General features: G+C 39.5%; 1 protein-coding gene across 11 annotated transcripts in view; it reads right to left on the minus strand.

Annotated features, from left to right (window-relative positions):
- The window catches only part of ralgapa2 (Ral GTPase activating protein catalytic subunit alpha 2), a 123,445-nt gene that overhangs the window by 68,347 nt on the left and 35,406 nt on the right, over positions 1-19,692 (minus strand). For 8 of the 11 annotated variants that reach the window (XM_061794263.1, XM_061794264.1, XM_061794265.1 and 5 more), the window contains exons 9-23: positions 18,919-19,127; positions 16,294-16,539; positions 15,891-16,073; positions 13,596-13,730; positions 13,372-13,520; positions 13,184-13,295; positions 9,876-10,113; positions 7,083-7,262; positions 5,294-5,440; positions 4,869-4,985; positions 2,747-2,829; positions 2,559-2,649; positions 2,260-2,433; positions 925-1,101; positions 113-306 (exon numbers count right to left, since the gene is read on the minus strand). In XM_061794263.1, the coding sequence (XP_061650247.1) occupies positions 113-306; positions 925-1,101; positions 2,260-2,433; positions 2,559-2,649; positions 2,747-2,829; positions 4,869-4,985; positions 5,294-5,440; positions 7,083-7,262; positions 9,876-10,113; positions 13,184-13,295; positions 13,372-13,520; positions 13,596-13,730; positions 15,891-16,073; positions 16,294-16,539; positions 18,919-19,127 (2,435 nt within the window). The remainder of the gene's footprint in view (positions 1-112; positions 307-924; positions 1,102-2,259; positions 2,434-2,558; positions 2,650-2,746; positions 2,830-4,868; positions 4,986-5,293; positions 5,441-7,082; positions 7,263-9,875; positions 10,114-13,183; positions 13,296-13,371; positions 13,521-13,595; positions 13,731-15,890; positions 16,074-16,293; positions 16,540-18,918; positions 19,128-19,692) is intronic. The other 3 variants (XM_061794268.1, XM_061794273.1, XM_061794270.1) reach the window with 2 other exon arrangements.

Consider the following 19,692-nt stretch of genomic DNA (forward strand, 5'->3'; position numbering starts at 1 on the left):
GTGAGCACATAATTAACATTGGGCAGTTTAAACAACAATTCTGGAGGAAATGCTTTGTGATGAAGTTCAGCATTTTTAATGATATGAACATTTGATTGGCTTTCCACTTTACCTTAGCAAGTTTTTGCCAGAGCTCATAGAGATAAGAAAACACTTTAGCATGGATTTTGGGGCATCTGATGTTGTTGACATCTCCGAGGATACCCAAAATCCTCCGCCAAAGGACAAAAGCTGAATCAGCATGCCATCCTGTCAGGGTCCCACCCGCTATTATGCTGACATCATCAGTCAGACACTCGCTGCTGTCTGCATGGTCAAAAAGGAGAAAGAAAGCAGAAAAGGAAAGTTTTAATTTGATGATAAACTGCATTTTGGCAGCAACCACATTTGTCGCTGTGACTGTCGCAGTGTGAGTCAAAACGTTTTTCAATGAGATATAGGATTTAATCAATAAGTGCTGAATGACATTCAAAGAGTAGAAGCAATTGATAATGTAATACGTTTGTACAGTTTTATCATTAAAAGGTTATCATGCCGTCACTAGTTGATCAAATCCTTGTCCACTCAAGTGCTGAGTGCTGAGCTGTAAAAATACTTTTGGAAAACATACATGATCACATGCAACAGCCAAATAAATTCTTCTGGATTTGTAGGAAGACAGCGCCACTTAGTGGACAGCAGAGCAGTGACGAGAGACGAGGGGTTAAATGACGGAACAGAAAATAGTTCTGGTGCAGCGCGTTAGGTAAAGTTGAAGTAATTTATGCACATTTCTTGAACCAATAATTTAAAGAAAGATTTATAGTTTAAATCCAATGAAGCAACAGATGTATGTATGAGGGTAAAATTATGTCAAATGGCAAAGTTGAGGCTAAAAGGTGGAGCGCATGAAGACTCTGATGAGTAGCAGCTATGGAGCAGTACCCAAGTGGTGTGGCATATGTAAGACAGACTGATGAATGTTGTCATCCAGGGGGCAATCCTGCGAGCACTCAGTGTGCACCACGAGGGCTGGGGAGGCGGGGGGGTTCTGAGGGTAGTGGAAGTGGTTGTGGTGTTGGGGAGGGGGTGAAGAGTGGGGAGAGAGCGCACACTCAGGACCTATAAACAAGGGACAGGGATAAAATTGGGTTTGGGGAGGTGAGCAGAATGACAAAGACAAGAACTTCATGATGATCACAAGCAAACAAACACAAACAAATCACAATCATGGAAGGGTCAGGAAAAAGTCTCACTTGAGCCGCACACTGACTTTCTTTACTTTGTCATCATTCATGCAGCAAAAATACTAACCCCAGTCTTTACAAAGCAAGCTCAAAAGAAAGTACCTATTGTACAACAGTACTACAATGAAAAGGTATTTGCCACCTTCTCAAATGAATTTAAGATCATCAAACAGAAGTAAATATCAGACAAATAACCCATGTATACATAAAAGGCAGTTTTTTTAATGGCGATTTTGTTTATTAGGAGAAGAAACTTTCAAAGCTATCTAGCTTTGTGTGCAAAGGTTGAATCATGAATGAACTGTGGCTAATCACATTTTTGGGAATGTTGAGTTAATTTTCACTGACCACCACACCCAAGCCTGATAATCTCCAAACCTGTTCAATCAAGAAATCACTTAAATAGAACCTGGCTGACAAAAAGAAGTTGGCAAAAATAAATAAATCATAACAACTAAAACCTGGACACCTAATGAAACACTGTTTGCAAATGTCTGCTTTTCAATAGATAAAAAAAAAGAAGTCAGCCAGGTGCAGGTGAGAGACTAAAAAAAAAAAAAAAAAAAACACATTCTTGCATGATGAGTTTGTCTTTGTTTCTTTTTTGTGAAGTTGTTTTATAATGTGCTGAACAAATAGATACAAATATATAATAATAATAATATTGATAATAATAATTATTATAGAGAAGTTATTATATTATTATTTTTGACAATAATAATAATAATAATAATAATTATTATTATTATAGGTCTATCTGGTCTGGCAATTACTTTTTCACAGAGTCAGGTAGATTTGAGTAGTTATTTCCCCCTGAATAAAAACAAATAATCCTAATTTAAAAACTGCATTTTATGTTTACTTGCGTTATCTTTGTCTGGTATTTAGATTTGTTTGATAATGTTAAATATTTAAGAATTTGAGAATGGGGCAAGTACTTTTTCACGGCACTATATATCCACTTTTCTAACGAGTCCCCTGCAGTTAAATCATGAAAAACCATGTTCGGGTGAGCTTGTATGTGATTCGTCACCTGCTAAAGCCTCATAGTGACTGAGCAGCAACCTGCGCTGGCTCTGTGGGTCAGTGGTCACATCCATGCGGGCTGAATGGGTGGACTGACTGTCAGCCTCCTCGTCAAACACCTGCCAGGTGATTTCAGTTTCGTTGAGGTAGCCATTTGATGTCTCGCTGCTAACGCTCTCACCTGGGAAGGGAAGAGAAGGCAAGCAGGTGTGGTGCATCAGATGGAACATAATGTTACTTTAGTATTTAAGGTAAACATGAAATCAATACATCAGATAAGGGCATAAATAGAGACTTTAATCTAACTTTTCTCTCTGAGCTTGGCCCTTGCGTAGTGATGGTACCCCTCAGCATTATTTTCTGTCTCAGCTGGACTGCTGCTTCGGCGGATCAGGATCTAGGAGCACGAGAAAATATAAAGAATATATTGCCATTGTCATTCAGGCTATTTCTGTACCTATGATATGTCTTTACAGTACAAATAGTTTTCTCACAACTGGCGGTTCACTGCCCTCTCTCTTCTCATATGTTCCGCTATCAGAACCACATGAAGTAGGTGAGTGCTCTCTCTTCTGGGCTGGAAAGTGGGACGTGAGATGAATAGAGAGAGAGAGAGAGAGAGAGAGAGAGAGAGAGCATAAAAAGTGGTGAAATCAACATACGCTCATAATGTATTAACAACTCGTATGACTTTCTCCTTGTCCAACCCAATTACGAACAGATAAGCATGGTTGTAGATGACCACACCGTATCCTCCCAGGCACCCTCCAAATGTTTCTCTATATTGTCGCGGTTGGGCAGAATCCTTGCATCGCCAAACTCACTACTTTTCAGGAAATTAAAATAATGCCATCTTGCTTTAGTTGCCAAACACCTCATTGTTCAAGTTGGTATTATTTATACCTTATATAGCTTTCATATACCGCTGCACACCAACATCAACACAACCCAAAAAAGTCATTTTAAAATCGCTAATTTAATACAGTTGTGCCTTGAGATACAAGTTCAATTCATCACGTGACCATGGTCACAACTTAAAACATATTGTAAAGAGATACTTGCATAGAATTCAAAAGAATGAAAGAGTTTTTGTCACATTGCATTGTCAAGTGAATGTTGCTCCTTCTGGCGTGCCCGCCTTGGCCGCATGGACACACAGACGGATATACTGTTCATTAAGGCGTTACTATGAATCTCACTGACTTCTAGGCAGGACAAGCCCGGCTCCACGCAGTCCTGCATGGATGCGGCAGCCAAATCATATTGCAGTGAGGCGTGTCATGCCTAGAGCTCCCGTGGGATTTATATTAGTACAGCGCAAAGATAAATACACATGGTATAATTTTCTTTGCTATATGTTTAGTTTGACAGTAAACAAACAGAGTAGCAGTAAAGAGTTTGATCTCTCTTTTTGGAAGAATTGTTCGCTAATTGCCAAAGTGTTGCTATTATGAAGTGAGTTGAGTTAACTGCCACCATACAGTGTTTGTATCTCAAGTTTGAACTCACAAGTTAAAGCAAAGAATTCAACCGAATGACGACCCGTATCTCGACAAAAAAAAAAAAAATCACAAGTTAGGTCATTTGTATCTCAAGGCACCACTGTACACACACACACACAAACAAAAAGCGCTAATTCATAATGCTGTCATTGATTACAATTAATTATATTCTTTTGGGGCGGCATGGTGAAAGAATGGTTAGCACATCTGCCTCAGGGTTCTGAGGATCCGGGTTCAAATCCAGCCACGTCTGTGTGGAGCTTGCATGTTCTCCCCGTGCCTGTGTGGGTTTTCTCCGGGTACTCCGGTTTCCTCCCACATTCCAAAAACATGCATGGTAAGCTAATTGAAGACTCTAAATTGCCCGTCGGTGTGAAAGTGAGGGCGAATGGTTCTTTGTTTATATGTGCCCTGCGAATGGCCGGCGACCAGTTCAGGGTGTACCGTGCCTCTCGTACTCGATTGTACGCCAAAACCGACGCCCAAAACAGACAGTTCCTCTCGACCAGAGTCAGCCGGGATAGGCTCCAGCTCGCCAGCGACCCTAGTCAGGATAAGCGGTATGGAAAATGAACGAAGGAATAAATGAATAATCTTTTGGGTGGGATTAATTAAAGCAGACTGTTTCTTTATTGTTGCGATTTAGACGAACAGACTACATTTTATGATGTACTTTTTCCTCCCACTGTACTTGTGGTGACACACAAGGTGGGCATTTGCCATTGCAGTGCTGTCGCTCAAATTGAAATATGTTCAATTTGGGAGCGGCGCCGCTGTCAATACAGAAAGAACATCCATTAAAAGAGATGGTGGCGGAGTGATTTCACGCAGCAAAATAGTTTTTGGCGGAGTTGTACAGTAAACGGCAGAGAGAAAACCTGCTTAGTTGCTTAATAACCAATCATGTTTTTACACAGGGCCATATAGGAAAGGATTTTTCCCCTTGAAAAAATGAAACCATCGTTTAAAAAATGCGTTTTGCATTTACATGGGTTTTCTTTATGAAATACAGAAATTGGCTTGATGACCCGAACCGTGTGATAAAATGAAAAAGAAAGAAACAAATAAGTAATAAATCAATAAATGGGCAAACACTGGAACTGTATGTTGGTACCTTGTAATGTGTCTGAGAGTTGCTGCGTAATGTCTGAGGTGCTGCTGCTCCGTGGGAGCGGGCTATCTCCTCCTCCCAACTCTTCCCCACATTCTGACAGCTGACACTCCTCTACGTCTGGTCAACAGGGCAAAAGACAACACAAAATGATACAACTGTGACATGATCATTCAATCTGTATTCAAATCCTGATATGTAAACACAACAAACAAACTCAAGGCATGCACACATGCAGTGGTAATGTAGACATATAAGTCCAAGTTGTTTCTCCACAGGAAAGTCTGTGGAACTGCTCAAATCCCTCTGCACCAGGTCGTGGTACAGAAGGCAGCTTGTGACGGGACAATGAGAGGGGGATGATATAGGACAGCTGGAGGCCACAAACACACAAATACTGTACATTCAGCTCTCGGAATTCACTTTACCTGAGAGTCTGTGAGAGCAAGCAGAGTTACCAGAAGCGATACCAGGCAAGAAAGAGCTCACAGTGTGGAGCAGCGTAGGAACGCTTTTAGTAGTGGGCAAAGCTTCGCATAGGTGAACACAGTTGCTGATGGACTGGCTTCGTTTAGCTTCCATCAGCAAAAAAGGGAACAGAATGTGAAAAAGGAAGGAATAAAGAGAATAAAGACAGTATTCAATAATAGTGAAGTATAGTATGTGACAAAAACTTAATACGATGAATGCATTTTTTTTTTTAAGAGAACTGGACATTGCAATAGAAACCTAAACCACATTTTACTAAAATGGGTAATGTAAAATATTTAATACCGCATGACTCCCTAGACAGTAATTCTTAAGCTAGTTGCCTGTTCTCATGTTTACGTTGAAGACTACAATACTAATTCACCAGAAAAAGTGACAAAGTCATGTCGAGCGTTGACATTTTTACCTTATTTGCGTCTAAATTATAGTCTCATCCAAATTCATAGTCAGCTTGGTAAATTTGGTGGAATTGGATCTCAGAAGATTAACTGCAGTCTTATACTGCACTAGCTAATAAATGAATTTTGTAATATTGTAGATATAAATGAGTTAAGTCCAAACTGTACTCGTGCAATCAAACTTATTCACACAGAACAATAAGAGTTTGTATATGCATGAGTGAGTACAGCCAAGTTTTGACAGTTGTCAAGGATAAGGCATTGCCCTGAGATGTGGATGGCGCTTCAAGCCTAATGTCAACGTGAGCAATGAAAGGGGACACTTCTATTTTTTCTTTCACTACACTTTAATTACTCCTTTCAGTGGGAGATACATTGTGGCTGCTACAGCTCGCCACTGTTTGCCACTCATGCATATTAATAAGCATAAATGACACTCGTAATGAAACTATCAAAAAGTCATGCAATAAATGTATGCACGTTCTTTGGAGGAGTGGAGAGAAGGGCTGCCAGGCCTTTGAAAATCGTTGGGGGAGAAATCCAATTAGGCCCAAAGAAAGGGAAGGGAATTTGAAGCAGTTGTCTTGAATATATTAGACACACACACACACATACACGTGCGCGCACAAATACACGCATTTAAGACTTTTCTTCTTGAGGCTCAAATGCTGTTCCTCGTTCAACAAGCTCGTCATTTCAGAGCATTGCAGGGTAATTGCGGAAAAGAAATGGGATTGCCTCTCTTTTATCTTTCCCATTGAGATTCGGTCTAAACCAAAAATTCATACATGCATTGACATGCATTTTAGCTAGTTACTCTTCTCAACTTATAATTAGCCTGCCACAGCTCCATCAGATAACGGCCATTGCTGTGTCTGGACTGAACCTGTAACAATGGGCGTCCTAAGCCGGTCTTTGACATACTGTCAAGACATGGAAATGGAGTCAGTGGACAATCACATGTGAGGGGGACAATGGGGGCCATCTGCTGGAGCTCTCCGCCATTGGTGTTTGGCCTTTAAATAGCACCTGGCCTGGACCTGTCACATGGATCTCAATGCAGTCAATACATCTGAGAGGAACAGACGCTTAGTGGTCTGTGCTTTTTACACAAAGGCAGAGAAGATCAAGAAAATATTCACATAAAAGATGTACTACAGCCTCAAAACATTTTTGAGCCTAGATAATAAAAGAGCAAGAATAACTGCTCTAATATTTCTGTGAATAGGGGAATACAATTTCAATCTAATTTTATAAATTATTTGCTGTTATTAAATATGGATAATATTTCAATTTATCATGACAAATTTGTCATAACAAATGTACCTACCAGAAGCCTTCTGTCGGACAATGTTGCGGGCCTTCTCCACACAAGGGGCACCCGACGTGGTGGCAGAACGAATCCTCATTGGTTCCTGAACTCCTGCCCCACTCAGGTCTCCTTGGTTCCTCCAACTTAGTGAGAAGGAACGTGCCACTGCTGCTGCCTTCTGGGAGTCCTGAATCACTCCTGCCAAGGAGAGAACATTTGTCTGTTCCAGCATTATTTTGGTAACCATCTGGATTTTTCATTATTTCTTCATTTAGCCCGAAGAGATAACGTTACAAAAGAATGGTATTCATAGTCTTAGACTGTGATGTACACTGTAGATATAAAATGATATTTTTTTGTGAATAGCGCAGGTCCAACGTAGATTTTTTAATTATTATTATTGTATGTGTTTATGTAATTACAATACATTAAAAAGGAGCTTTCATTCAGTGCCTGAGTGCTTTGGCTGGGTGGATGGGGCAGGTTCCCAGTTTCGTGGCAGTCACTCGGTGTTGGGGTCCCGGTAATTCATTGGTTAGGTTTAGGGTTAACCTAACCTAACCCGAACCCGGGTTTTGGGGTGGAAGGGGATGCATTTATTACAAATGAGTGCACTGATAAAATTCCTGCTTTTATGTTTCTGCCTGTCTTTGTCTTGTTTGGCTTCAAATATGGTGTATCACACCATTTCTGGATCAGCTTTTCGCTCCAAATGTTAAGAATTGAACTGATATATTTTGTCACTATTTTTGCTTTCTTTTTTTCTGTAGTTGTGCTTCAGAGAGGGCAGGGATGGGTCACCACATTCACACGGACAGTAATAAAACTAGTATGCTGAAAGATAAAAATTACATGTTTTACCTGTATTGGTTTTTATCAGTCTTGGCATAAATCATATATAAACATGCAGACAGAAAAAGGAGGGGGTTAATATTTTAAGCAGCTCTTTTCGTGCTAATGGTGCCCTGACCAGACAACAAATTTACAGTCCCTGTTTAAATGTAATTGATAAGAATGCAGCTATGTGCCAAAATACAAAAGAAGATGCACACTCAGGCAGTCAAAATATTTTAATAATTTATTTTCCTCTGTCACAAATTTTAGTTTTTCAACTGAATTGCATGGGAATTGTATCAGTGTTGTAAGGAACAGCTGGAAGTGTCCCCTGGTCCAATTTTCTTCTCAATTGTAAAGTCAGACCTATTTTGGGTGGGCTCATGTCCACCCACAACTTGCCTTAGCCCACCCAATGAATTCATCTTCAAATTAATTTGAGGAAAAAAAAAAAAGTATTATAAATTATTGTTTTGCTTCTTTTTTTTTTTTTTAGAACAAATTTCTGCGCCGATAGCACACGCTTTGGCATTGTTTTTGTCAAACCTTGTGAGAAATGAGCAAGTTATGACTTAATGTCAATGTCCATGTATTTATTGCCTTTGAACGGAACATTGAATTTCCCAACATGGCCACCGAGTAGGCAGTTAGCCGGGCCGCTACAGCGCGCTGGCGTAGAGTCTTCATATCTAGGGCCAGAATCGCTACACACATTTCCAGGTGTGTTAACGCTAATGACCAGGTAATGCTATGAAATTACCATTGACCACACAGCGATGCTTAATGCCTCCTCTTGAATTGCTGTATGTTATGTGTCGGCACTGACTTGGCAGGGGCTTCTAATGGTGCATACTTCGTAGCTATTAGCTAATAAGCTAATTTGGCACTTGGAGCTATCGCTAGCTAGTTGAATAGTAAAGAGTTTTTGCCCAGTATCTCTGATACGAGATGAAATGTCAACGTGAAGTATCTTATGCCAAGATAGGGCGTGCTCATATTTATTTATTTATTTTTAAGAGTTTGGGGCATAAAAAGTTGACATGCCCTGCAAAAACTCAAAATCTTACCAAGAATATTTTATTTCTCGTCAAAATTAATAAAAATTAGACATCATGTAAAAATTAAACATTTCCAGTGGAGTATAAAAAAAATTACTTACTCCCCTGGCAAGCTTTTTGTCTCCTTATTTCAAGTAAAAATGTACTTTAACAAGTGAAAATTGTGTAAAACCAAGGCGATGAGTCTTATTTTTTTTTTTAGATTTTGAGTTTTTGCAGTGTGCGTGTTTATTTTCAGTTAAAAAAAGAAACACTGACAGGATCAGGTCGCTTTCATTGCAATAACTACATGTGCTAATTCTAGTTAAATGCTAGTTTACGACAGGACACCTTATGACACAGTGTTTGCAAATGTCAGCTTTTCAATAGATGGACATATGTTATTTTTTACGCTATTTTTAAGAAGTCAGCCATGTGCAGGTGAGAGACTATTAAAAAAATACATTATATATACATTATGATGATGAGTTTGCCTTTGTCTTTGTCATTGCATTTCAAACAGTGTTGTCTATTACTCAAAACAAAAGATGACCCTATAAACAACTTATTTAATCTTTAATAGAGCTAAAAACTAAAATGTTTTTAATATTCCTTTCATCTGAGATGAAATATTGTACATTGTACATATTGTATTCATATTGTTACAAAGCTTCAAGACTTCAGTGACGGTGTCATCTGGTGGATAACTGAAGCCATAGCAACCTCTAAAGAGTACGACTGAAGCACTGCACTGTTTCCCATGACAGCAATAAAATATTCAGATGCTGTCCCCCATATTCTAAAACACATTCCAGATTAACCCAAAAGAATAAATGCAAATTATATTAAGGGTTAAATGTTGGTTAAGGGTTTATTTACTCTCAAGGCCTCAGTAAATTTCCTCATCCAATTTTTTTCTTCTTCAAGTTTTCTTCCTCACCACGTGCTCGCTGCTTCTTCTCCTTCTGTTCACTTAGTTTATCCAGAGGCAGGTTGGCCATGTCGAGGCCGTAAACAGAGCGGGCCAGCACTGCCGTCAAGGAGTCCATGATACTGGTCCACTCGGTCACCAACTCCTCCCAATAAGTAAGAGAGGACAGGACTGCAAGCAGCTCATCCCACAGCTCCCGAGAGATGTACACACACAGGTTGGCTCGCACCCACGCCACAATGATGGTCTAAATGCAACATAAGAGCAACGATGAATGGATGCACTTCAAACACTAGACTGTGATGTGACAAAAGAAACCACCTGTAGTTTGTAATTGTCATAAGTAGAGGTGTCACAATTAATAGACAACTAAACAACCATCAAATTAATTTTGATAATTACTTGTTTAGAGATATCCAATAAATATCAACAATGATTTAACAAGCTATGAAACAGAGTGGAGGTGTCACAATTACCGTTATTTCTCGTGTATACTGCGAACCCATGTATAATACCCCCCAAAATTGACCTCAAAATTCTGGAAAAACCTTTCTACCCATGTATAATGCATTGTAACAATGCATGATTTTGATTCTACCCATATGATCAAAACAAAGTATTTGTATTTTGTAAAAAAAAAAAAAAAAAGAAAATCAAATTATTCTGAAGTTAAGCACTTTATTTGAACACGTAATACTTCTTTATTTTATTTATTTATTAAGATGGGTACAATTCTTAAAAAAAAAGATGAAGGGCCAGGCGAAACACATTTAATTTTATTTTAATGGGATTCAAATTCAACTGTCAAGCATTTCAGAAAAGCATTATCATTAAACAAAACATAACCATAAAGAAATTAATGATGGTTGTTGTTGAGTCATTAGTCGTATTTAAAAAAAATATATATATATTTCACAAATTCTGCCTGGGTGTCTAAACTTATGAGCACAATTGTACATATATGCAGTCATATGTACCCCTGTCATATTGGAATGAAAGTGTAGGCTACACTTTTTTCATAACCTCTAAGTGGCATACTAGAATTAAAGTGTACAACGTTTTCATAACCTCTGGGGGGCGGTGGAATAGTGGAATGAAAGTGTACAGCTTTTTCATAACCTCTAGATTGCGGCATACATTTATAAAATGTGAAAGTCTTTTTCATTTTCTCGTATACCTACGCGCGCACTATTGACTTTTGACAATTTTTTGGGGAAAACAATGTGCATTATACATGAGAAATTACGGTAATAATGGTTGTTGTTCAGTCGCATGTAAAAAAAACAACATTTCACAAATTCTGCCAGGGTATGTAAACTTATGAGCACAACTGTACATATATGCAGTCATACGTACCCCTGTCATATTGGAATGAAAGTGTAGGCTACACCTTTTTTCTAACCTCTAGGTGGCGGTGGCATATTAGAATGAAACATTGTTAAAATGGGAAAGTTTCTTTCCATTTCCCCCTATATCTATGTATAATGCGCACTAATGACTTCTGAGAAATTGGGGGGGAGGGGGGTGCGCATTATACACGAGAAAGTACGGTAATCGATTGAATTAATCGATAAAATTGTCCAAATTCTCTAATTTCAGCCTCTTAACAGTAAATATTCTCTGATATCTGTATTCTTCCATGAAAGCAGATTGATTATATTTTGTGTTTAATCAAAATAAGATATTTGCAAGCATCTGCTTTTACTTTGGAAATCAATGATCAAGATTTGTTCCCATTTTCTGACATGTGACGGAACAAATCAGTCAGTGAATCATAATCAATTTAAATAAAAATAAGTCAGTTTAATCTATTATGAAAATAATTATTATTTGCAGCTGTAGTGTGATATACTAATACTTGAACGTGAAGAAGCCTCATAAGTGTATATCAAACTAGTAGCCTTTGCATTAATCAATACCTACGCTCTCAGTTTCAAAAAGGTTACCGTATTTTCACGACCATAAGGCGCACTTAAAAGTCTTACATTTTCTCCAAAATGGACGGAGCGCCTTATAATGCGGCGCGCCGTATGTGTGCACCGAGTTCCAAAATCTGTAAATGATGTTGTGTGACTTTAATGAGCGCTCTGCTTGACTGACTGGGAGCATTTCCTGCCGACACGCTGCTTATAAATGGGCGACTGCTGCCATGCAAGACACTGCCAGGCCCAGTTGGAGCAAATAAGTGCAGTCCATTTATTTTTCCTAAGATATCAAATAAACTACATTTTTTAATGTATCTCAAAATTCTAATTCACTTTGCTGGTTGCATTCCTTAACCGAAGAGCACTGACGTACGTATTATTGGGAAGCTTTTATTTTGAAGGTGGCTTTCGCCGAGAGTTGGCGACCTATTACCGTAATGCCTAGTATGAACAAAATTAGGGGCGGCTGGCTTGACTGCTACTTTACGAGTGGAGGCTGGCTTGACCGCAGTGGAAACAAGGCGAGGTGGCCCGAGTTGGAAGACCAACTCAAGCAATGGATTAATGAGCAAAGAACAGCCGGGAGAAGCGTCTCTACAGTCACCATTCGACTGACGGCAATAACTCGGAGCCTGCCATCATTCTGGGAGGCTTGACGAACCGCTGGACATCTGTGTAAACAGGGCGTTCAAAGTGAAGTGAGCGGCATGGGAGCAACGGATGACAGGTGGCAAACACAGCTTTACTAAGATTAGGAGGCAGCGCCGGGCGAGTTACGCGTCAATTTGTGAATGGATTGTGGATGCTTGGGCTAACGTGTCTGCTTGCACTGCAACGAGACTGACTCCGACAATGACGAGAGGGAAGCTGGCCTGTTTGATGGAGAACTTGTCCAGCTGTTCATTTTGGATACAGAACATGAGGACTTTGATGGATTTGTGGATGAGCATTGATTAAAAAATAACGCGAGTATACTGTTAAATACTTCAATAAAGTACAACCGAACCCAGTTTTGCTCCCGCTGTCTTTTTAAAAACACTGTTTTAGCGTGCATGCATGCTACCGTATGTTTTACCATGCATACAGAAATAGACCCCGTATCTGAGACTGCGCCTTTTAATACGGTGCGCCTTATGGTCGTGAAAATACGGTGGTTAGTACAACATCACTCCCTGACATGTGATATTTGATTGTAGTTTCTTTTTGAATCCTCAAACAAAAACAATAACAATTGGTTAATAAACAGTAATCAGAATAAATCATTTTGTTAATAGACTTTAATGCAACATACATTTTAATGCGATTATACGATGGAATGATCGATAGAATAATTGATTCTAAAAATATTCAATAGTGACAGCCCTAGTCGTGAGTGCTAACAGATAGACATACCCGAAAAAGGATGGATGCCAGACTTTCAGCAAAGCTGTCTTTTCTTTGGTTTTCTGATGGCCTCTTCATCACTGCTTCCGTGATCCTCAGCAGGACCTGCAACATCTGCTCCCTGCAAACGCAATAAAGAGTGGAGTGATCGAAAAGAAAAACAAATTCTCAACCAGGCAAAAAAATATTGTACTCACCAGGTCTGTGTGTCCATTGTGTGCTCCATGATCATGTGCCGGTAGATGCTCAAGACACACTTGCACACCTCAACCTGATTTTCCAGGAGCTTGGGTACGTCTTGGCATGGCTCAAGGAGGAACACATTTGAAGAGTTTGTCAGGAACACCTACAATTGTAGAAACGTATGAATACAGTAATTTAGTATGACGATTGACATGATCACGGTGTATAATAGACAGACCTGTAGTGTGGGCTGGATGCCTGCCTTGATGTCCCTGTTCTGCTCCTCTGTGAGAAAGCCTCGACTGATTGCGCTGCTAAAAGAGTAGGTCCTTCCCCAACTTGAGGATCGCTTGTGGCCGTGACTCTCAAGTATCTGTTAAAAGACATGGCTAGTCAACCTCTCAAAACAGATCAATTTTGAAACTAAGATCTAAAAATTCTTCACCGTGTGACAGAAATTTGCAGAATACGTTATAGTTACGTATAAACCCCACCTCTCTCAAAGCCCTTCTCAAACATCATCTTAAAATGAAGATTATTAGACCTTCGTTCACAATCAGTGTCACTTGGCATGAAATATGTATTTTCTTGCTTTATTTGTTAGAATAGCACATCCTTTAATCACTTTTTAATGACTGTATCCATTTATTGACTTCTTGTAGAAAAGTTAGCATGAATGCTACATTTTTTTTTTCAATTCAGCATTCTGCATTAATGTGTTGTTATGAATTCCACTCAAGTTTTAGGCAGGACACTGCCCGCTCCAATGTGATTGGCTGCAGGAGGCGTGGCACTACAATATCGCTACTGCATTCAAGTAGGACACACCCTACTGCTTTCAGGCGGGAAAATTAGTATCTGACTGTAGTTTGGTGGCGTTATTATGATTCACACTAACCCTAATCCAACCTGACCCTAACCTTAGCCCTAACTCTAACTGTAACAAACCTGATTGTTTTTATTTTGTACAAATGTGATACATATTTGGAATGGTCATCTCCTTACATCTGTGTAGCCTACCCTTCCCGCAATGCAGCAGCCAATCATATTCCATTGGGGGATGTCCTGCGTAGAACGAGTGGGATTCATAATAACACGATATTAACGATGGCCAGAGGCCAGTACGGCACTGTGTCACTAATCCTTGCATCCATGGGAGCAAATAAGCTACATTTCTGACAAGGATCGTTATCATGAAAGGAGGACGAGTAGTAACTAATGAGAAGACGGAGAACCGCTAAGCGATCGTTAAATGTAGTCGCAAAACCACTAATAAGTGCTTGGGTGCTAGAGTACACTTTTCACTGAAGTCTGGCTGGGACCATGTTACAGCGGAGCGTAAACAACAAATTAGTAGGCAAATTAATGTGTGTTACTGTAAAGAGAAAATGATAAATAGCTAAACACATGACAAGTACGAAAACAGGAAATTAATTAATACGTTATCGCATCAGTCTACCGAGAGGAGGGGCCTATAAGATTAAAAGTATATTCATATTTAGTATATTAACTATTTCAAATACCAGCAATGTTAATTGTTTTTTTACACAATACAGTGCTGAGTTCTGGTATTGACTTGAGGTCTGCAATCAATTCAGCTTTGCAAAAGGACCACACAATTCAGACCATTCAGAAATACTTCCATTACAAAAATTTGACACTTATGTTTACAGATATTAATATATATTATTATAAATATTTCCAGATTTGTCCACTGAAATCAATCAAGCCATTTTACTGCAATGCACGTTTTGTGCGCATGTCAGGTTAACGGTCCGAGATCATTGGCCAAAACAGGCATATACCCCGAGATTTCTTATGCAGATTGTTTCGCTGTCAAGGCTGTTGCAGCAATCCATTCCAAGTCAAATTATCCAATCTGAATCTATGCCAGACCCCACATTATATTTTCATTGATCTATCATGTATTCATTGACTTGCAAGTCTGCTTGAATAATTGCCTTTAAAAAAGGCTTTTCCTATCGTTAATTTGTATGAGCGTAATAAATCTAGGTGTATGTATTTGTAATTATTGAAACTTATTGAATGATATCATGAATGTATGGAGCTAGTACTGGTTCTGACAGGGCCACCACTGAAAAAGGTTTAATGTCAGACCCTGAGATTTTTTATTTTTTATTTTTTTTACTTTTCGTAACCTCATTGATATATTTGATCTATTGCCTACAATGGGACAACAATTAAATACGTAGTCATGTTTACCTTGTCACGTTAACGTGTGTTTCATATTGATACATGACATAAACATGATCTTAAATAAAATCAACAGCTTGGCTCAATTGACAAAAAAAAAAACAACTAAGATATTGGTCTCAGCAACACAGTTTAAAATTCAATTAGAGAAAAATAAAAATAATAAAAAGAAATAACATACACATTTATCGCTTTATAAATTACCTTAACAGGGTCTCGCCATCGGCGTACATCTAAAATGCTAAAATTCCATCATTTATTCAACGAAAAAAAGCGCATCTTTGTGCATATGTAGGAGTCAAAATATGTACACCAATACCTGTGCTTGAAAGTTATTATTCTCTGCGTTGATTATCCGTTCAGTGCTATCATCTACTTCATCTTCCTGTGCAGTTTGATCTGGCTCTGTCATAAAGCTGGGCTTCTCCTGTAGTATCCACGTTCGGTAAACTTGAATCACCTTCCTGGTTGCCGATGCCTCGCAGGACGGTAACAGGAAAGCCTTAGAAGAGGAGAACACAATTGTTACATCTGTGATGAGGCTGCATAATACGATAAGGATCTGGCAGGATCTTTGCAATAAACGACCAGCAGAGGGCAACATATTCCCTTTAACCCAGGCTAATTTACCAGGGAGCCAACAATTGAGGTCCAATGTAATTACTGGTACATTGTGGACATTAAATAAGCAAGTAATAATCTTCAACAATTGGTATTAATACCTGGTGGAAGACCTCGTTGACAAAATTCACATTATCCCTGGTGGACAGTAAGATGGCATGCACCATGTCATAGACATACTGGTGCTCCTCCTCAATGCTACATAAACTGGAATCGCTGGGCCTTCGATCTGACAGTGTGCTACTATTGGAGTGGCTCTTCTCAGGCTCCCCCGTGAGACCGTTTGTGTCCCCCTCTGACGTCTTCTCCTTTTCCTTCTCCTGGCTCCCACCGCCTGCAGTGACAGTCTGGACACATACTAGATACAGTTACATACGGTCCACCTTTTGAAACTTGGTCATCTGTTTGAACTACAGTACCCATACTTTTAAAGAAAACAACATGCACATTAACTTCACAACTAGTATTCAGACCCCCTTACAATTTTAAATATAAATTATAATATATAATAATAATATATATATATATAAATAATATATAAATATAAAAAAAAAATCCTCATGAATGTACACACAGCACCCCATATTGACAGCAAAAACAGATTGTAGATATTTTTATTTTTTTTGCAGACATGGCCAGAAGTATTCAGACCCTTTGCTGTGACACTCGGATATTTAACTCAAATGCTCCCCATTTCCACTGATCATCCCTGAGATGGTTGTATAATCCCAAAAGTGAACAATACTAGTGGCAGCATCATGCGGTGATGGTGTTTTTCAGCTGCAGGCACAGGATGACTGCTTGCCATTGAATGAAAGATGACTATGGCCAAATAAAGAGATATCCTGGATGAAAACCTGACAGATCTGGAGAGGATCTCCAAGGAGGAATGCAAGAGGATCCCCACATCCAAGTGTTAAAAGCTTAAAAAGGTGTTTCTCCTCAATACTAAGCAAAGGGTCTGAATACTAATGCCCATTTGATATTTCAGTTTTTCTTTTTCAATAAATCTGCAAAGACATTTTACAATTCTGTTTGATACTGTCAATACGGGATGCTGTGTGTACATTCATGAAGAAGAAAAATGAACAAATGCTTTTAGCAAATGGTTGCAATATGACAAAAGTGAAAAATTAAAGGGGATCAGAATAATTTCCATATCGAGTTTATATTTTGTATACTGTAACTAGAATGTCAGTATAGCACATACTATACCAACGCCTGGGCTAAACTGTTGATGAAAATACAATTTTAAAAAAGCAGCAATAGCGCAAATAGAGCACAGAGCAGCAATTGAGTCATTCATCCAGGTCATTTCATTCTCAGTGCATTGAATCGATTGTAACCGGACTGTTCTGGTTGTCTTCAAAGACGTTTCGCCTCTCATCCGAGCTGGCTTTATCAGTTTATGCATATAGTCTCGAAAGGACAACGCCAGCCTAAGTGTCGGTGTTCAACTCAACTATTTATCCCTGAAGTCAAAGGCACGTCCCAACCACAGATGGTATCACTCTTTTAGGATGCAAAACGACAGTTGTTAAGATGTGCTGGAGAGAGGCCTCTGTCTGTATATATATATACACTGTAACTAGAATGCCACTCAGTAGATCTGATACTGTAGCATTGCCAGGGCGTAACTGTTAATATGAATGGAAAAAAAAAATAACTATAGACCATTCTCTTTCACCCAGGTCATTTCATTCTCAGTGCACTGAACAGATCACAACTGGACTGTTCTGGTTCATGTACATAGGCTAGACTCTAGAGAGGACAGCTCTACCGCGAGTGTCTGTGTAGAAACCCAATTAAGTCAGAGGCACTCCCCAACCACGAATGGTGTCTGTCTTTTGGGATGCACACCGACAGTTGTTGCGATGCACTTGAAGACAGAGAGGTCCATCAACAACAGTCATTTGGATGGGATCACCCTCATTAATATTCCTTTCAGTTGTAACAATAGTTGTAGAGGCACCTAGTGGCTGCGTAGTTTGTTTATTTGTTAGTGGCTAAATTTTGAGTCTTTTTGGAAGGGAGGAAAGGACAGCATTGATGGCATGTGGTTGGTAGTTGGTGTCGTAAACTACCTTCTCTGTTTAGAGAGGATTTTTCAACCTTAACATAGAGGGCCTCTCTTGCTCCTCTTTCAAACCATCTGTCTTATCTGTCCCGGATGTGTACATTTCTTCCTGAAAAAAATACCATCTCTCTTTGAGGTGCAGGTAGATGGCTGAGTCTTGCCCTGAAGAGTCAGTCCGCCAATGTTGTGATATGCGCCTGCTACATTTTCCTTACTGCACTTTGACAGACTACACCAGATTGCTTTTCTGGGTTTTGGTATCAGGTCTTTGGGATATAGCAACCTCTGTTTCAGGGTGTTTCCAGGTTTGAAGTGTTTCGGAATGCTGTGTCAGTTCAAAATCCTTCTCCTATCTAGTCCATGTGCATTCGCTGATGAAGCCTGGAAGCATGAGTGGTGAAACATCCAAGACAACCAGAACATTCCAGTTGCGATCAATTCAATGCCCTGAGAATCCTCTTTGTTCGTTTGTCCCAATATTCATTAATTTGCAGACTACTTCCTGATCTATGGAGGAATATGAACCGAAGGGAGACACTATTATGATTCTGGGTGGAGGACAGATTGCATTGATACTAAAGCACAGTGACTCAAAACGGTAAATATTCCCGTATCTTTAACTTTACGCAGATTGACAAAATGTTCCCACCTGGATGAGTTTGGGAAGGACTTCAGGGCCATTCTTGGTGTTCTGCGCTGCTGCAGCACTGCTGGTATACTTCTTCTTGAGGAAGAAGGTGACCAGCCAGGTGATGAAAGCCACACGGGGTGCCAGGTATTGGTCCCTAGTGCAGAAGGTGCTCTCGTTGTTCCTTGTCACTGGCACATATAAGGGTTTCGGTCTATGATGTGGGAGGTCTAATTGCAGGAGCAAGAGCGGAAGATTGATGGGATGTTAAAGATGGAAAAAGACAAAAAACACAAATGCACTGGAAAGCTTTGAAAAAGCAAATTTCAGTACTGTGTTTACTATTTACTGTACTATGTACAGGTGCTGGTCATGTAATTAGAATATCATGAAAAGGTTGATTTACTTCAGGAATTGCATTCAAAAAGTGAAACTTGTATATTATATTCATTCATTACACACAGACTGATATATTTCAAATGTTTATTGACCTTGGACCTAAGGAAACACAGCGGACCAACGCCAGCACATGTCATGGCACCCCAAACCATCACTGACTGTAGAAACTTTACACCCGACCTCAAGCAACGTGGATTCTGTGCCTCTCCTCTCTTCCTCCAGACTCTGGGACCTTGATTTCCAAAGGACATGCAAAAGTGACTTTCATCAGAGAACATAACTTTGGACCACTCAGTAGCAGTCCAGTCCTTTTACTCTTGACTCCAGGCATGATGCTTCTGACGCTGTCTCTTGTTCAAGAGTGGCTTGACACAAGGAATGCGACAGCTGAAACCA

The sequence above is a fragment of the Phyllopteryx taeniolatus genome, chromosome 13, assembly GCF_024500385.1.
Source record: "Phyllopteryx taeniolatus isolate TA_2022b chromosome 13, UOR_Ptae_1.2, whole genome shotgun sequence".
Lineage (NCBI taxonomy): Eukaryota > Metazoa > Chordata > Actinopteri > Syngnathiformes > Syngnathidae > Phyllopteryx > Phyllopteryx taeniolatus.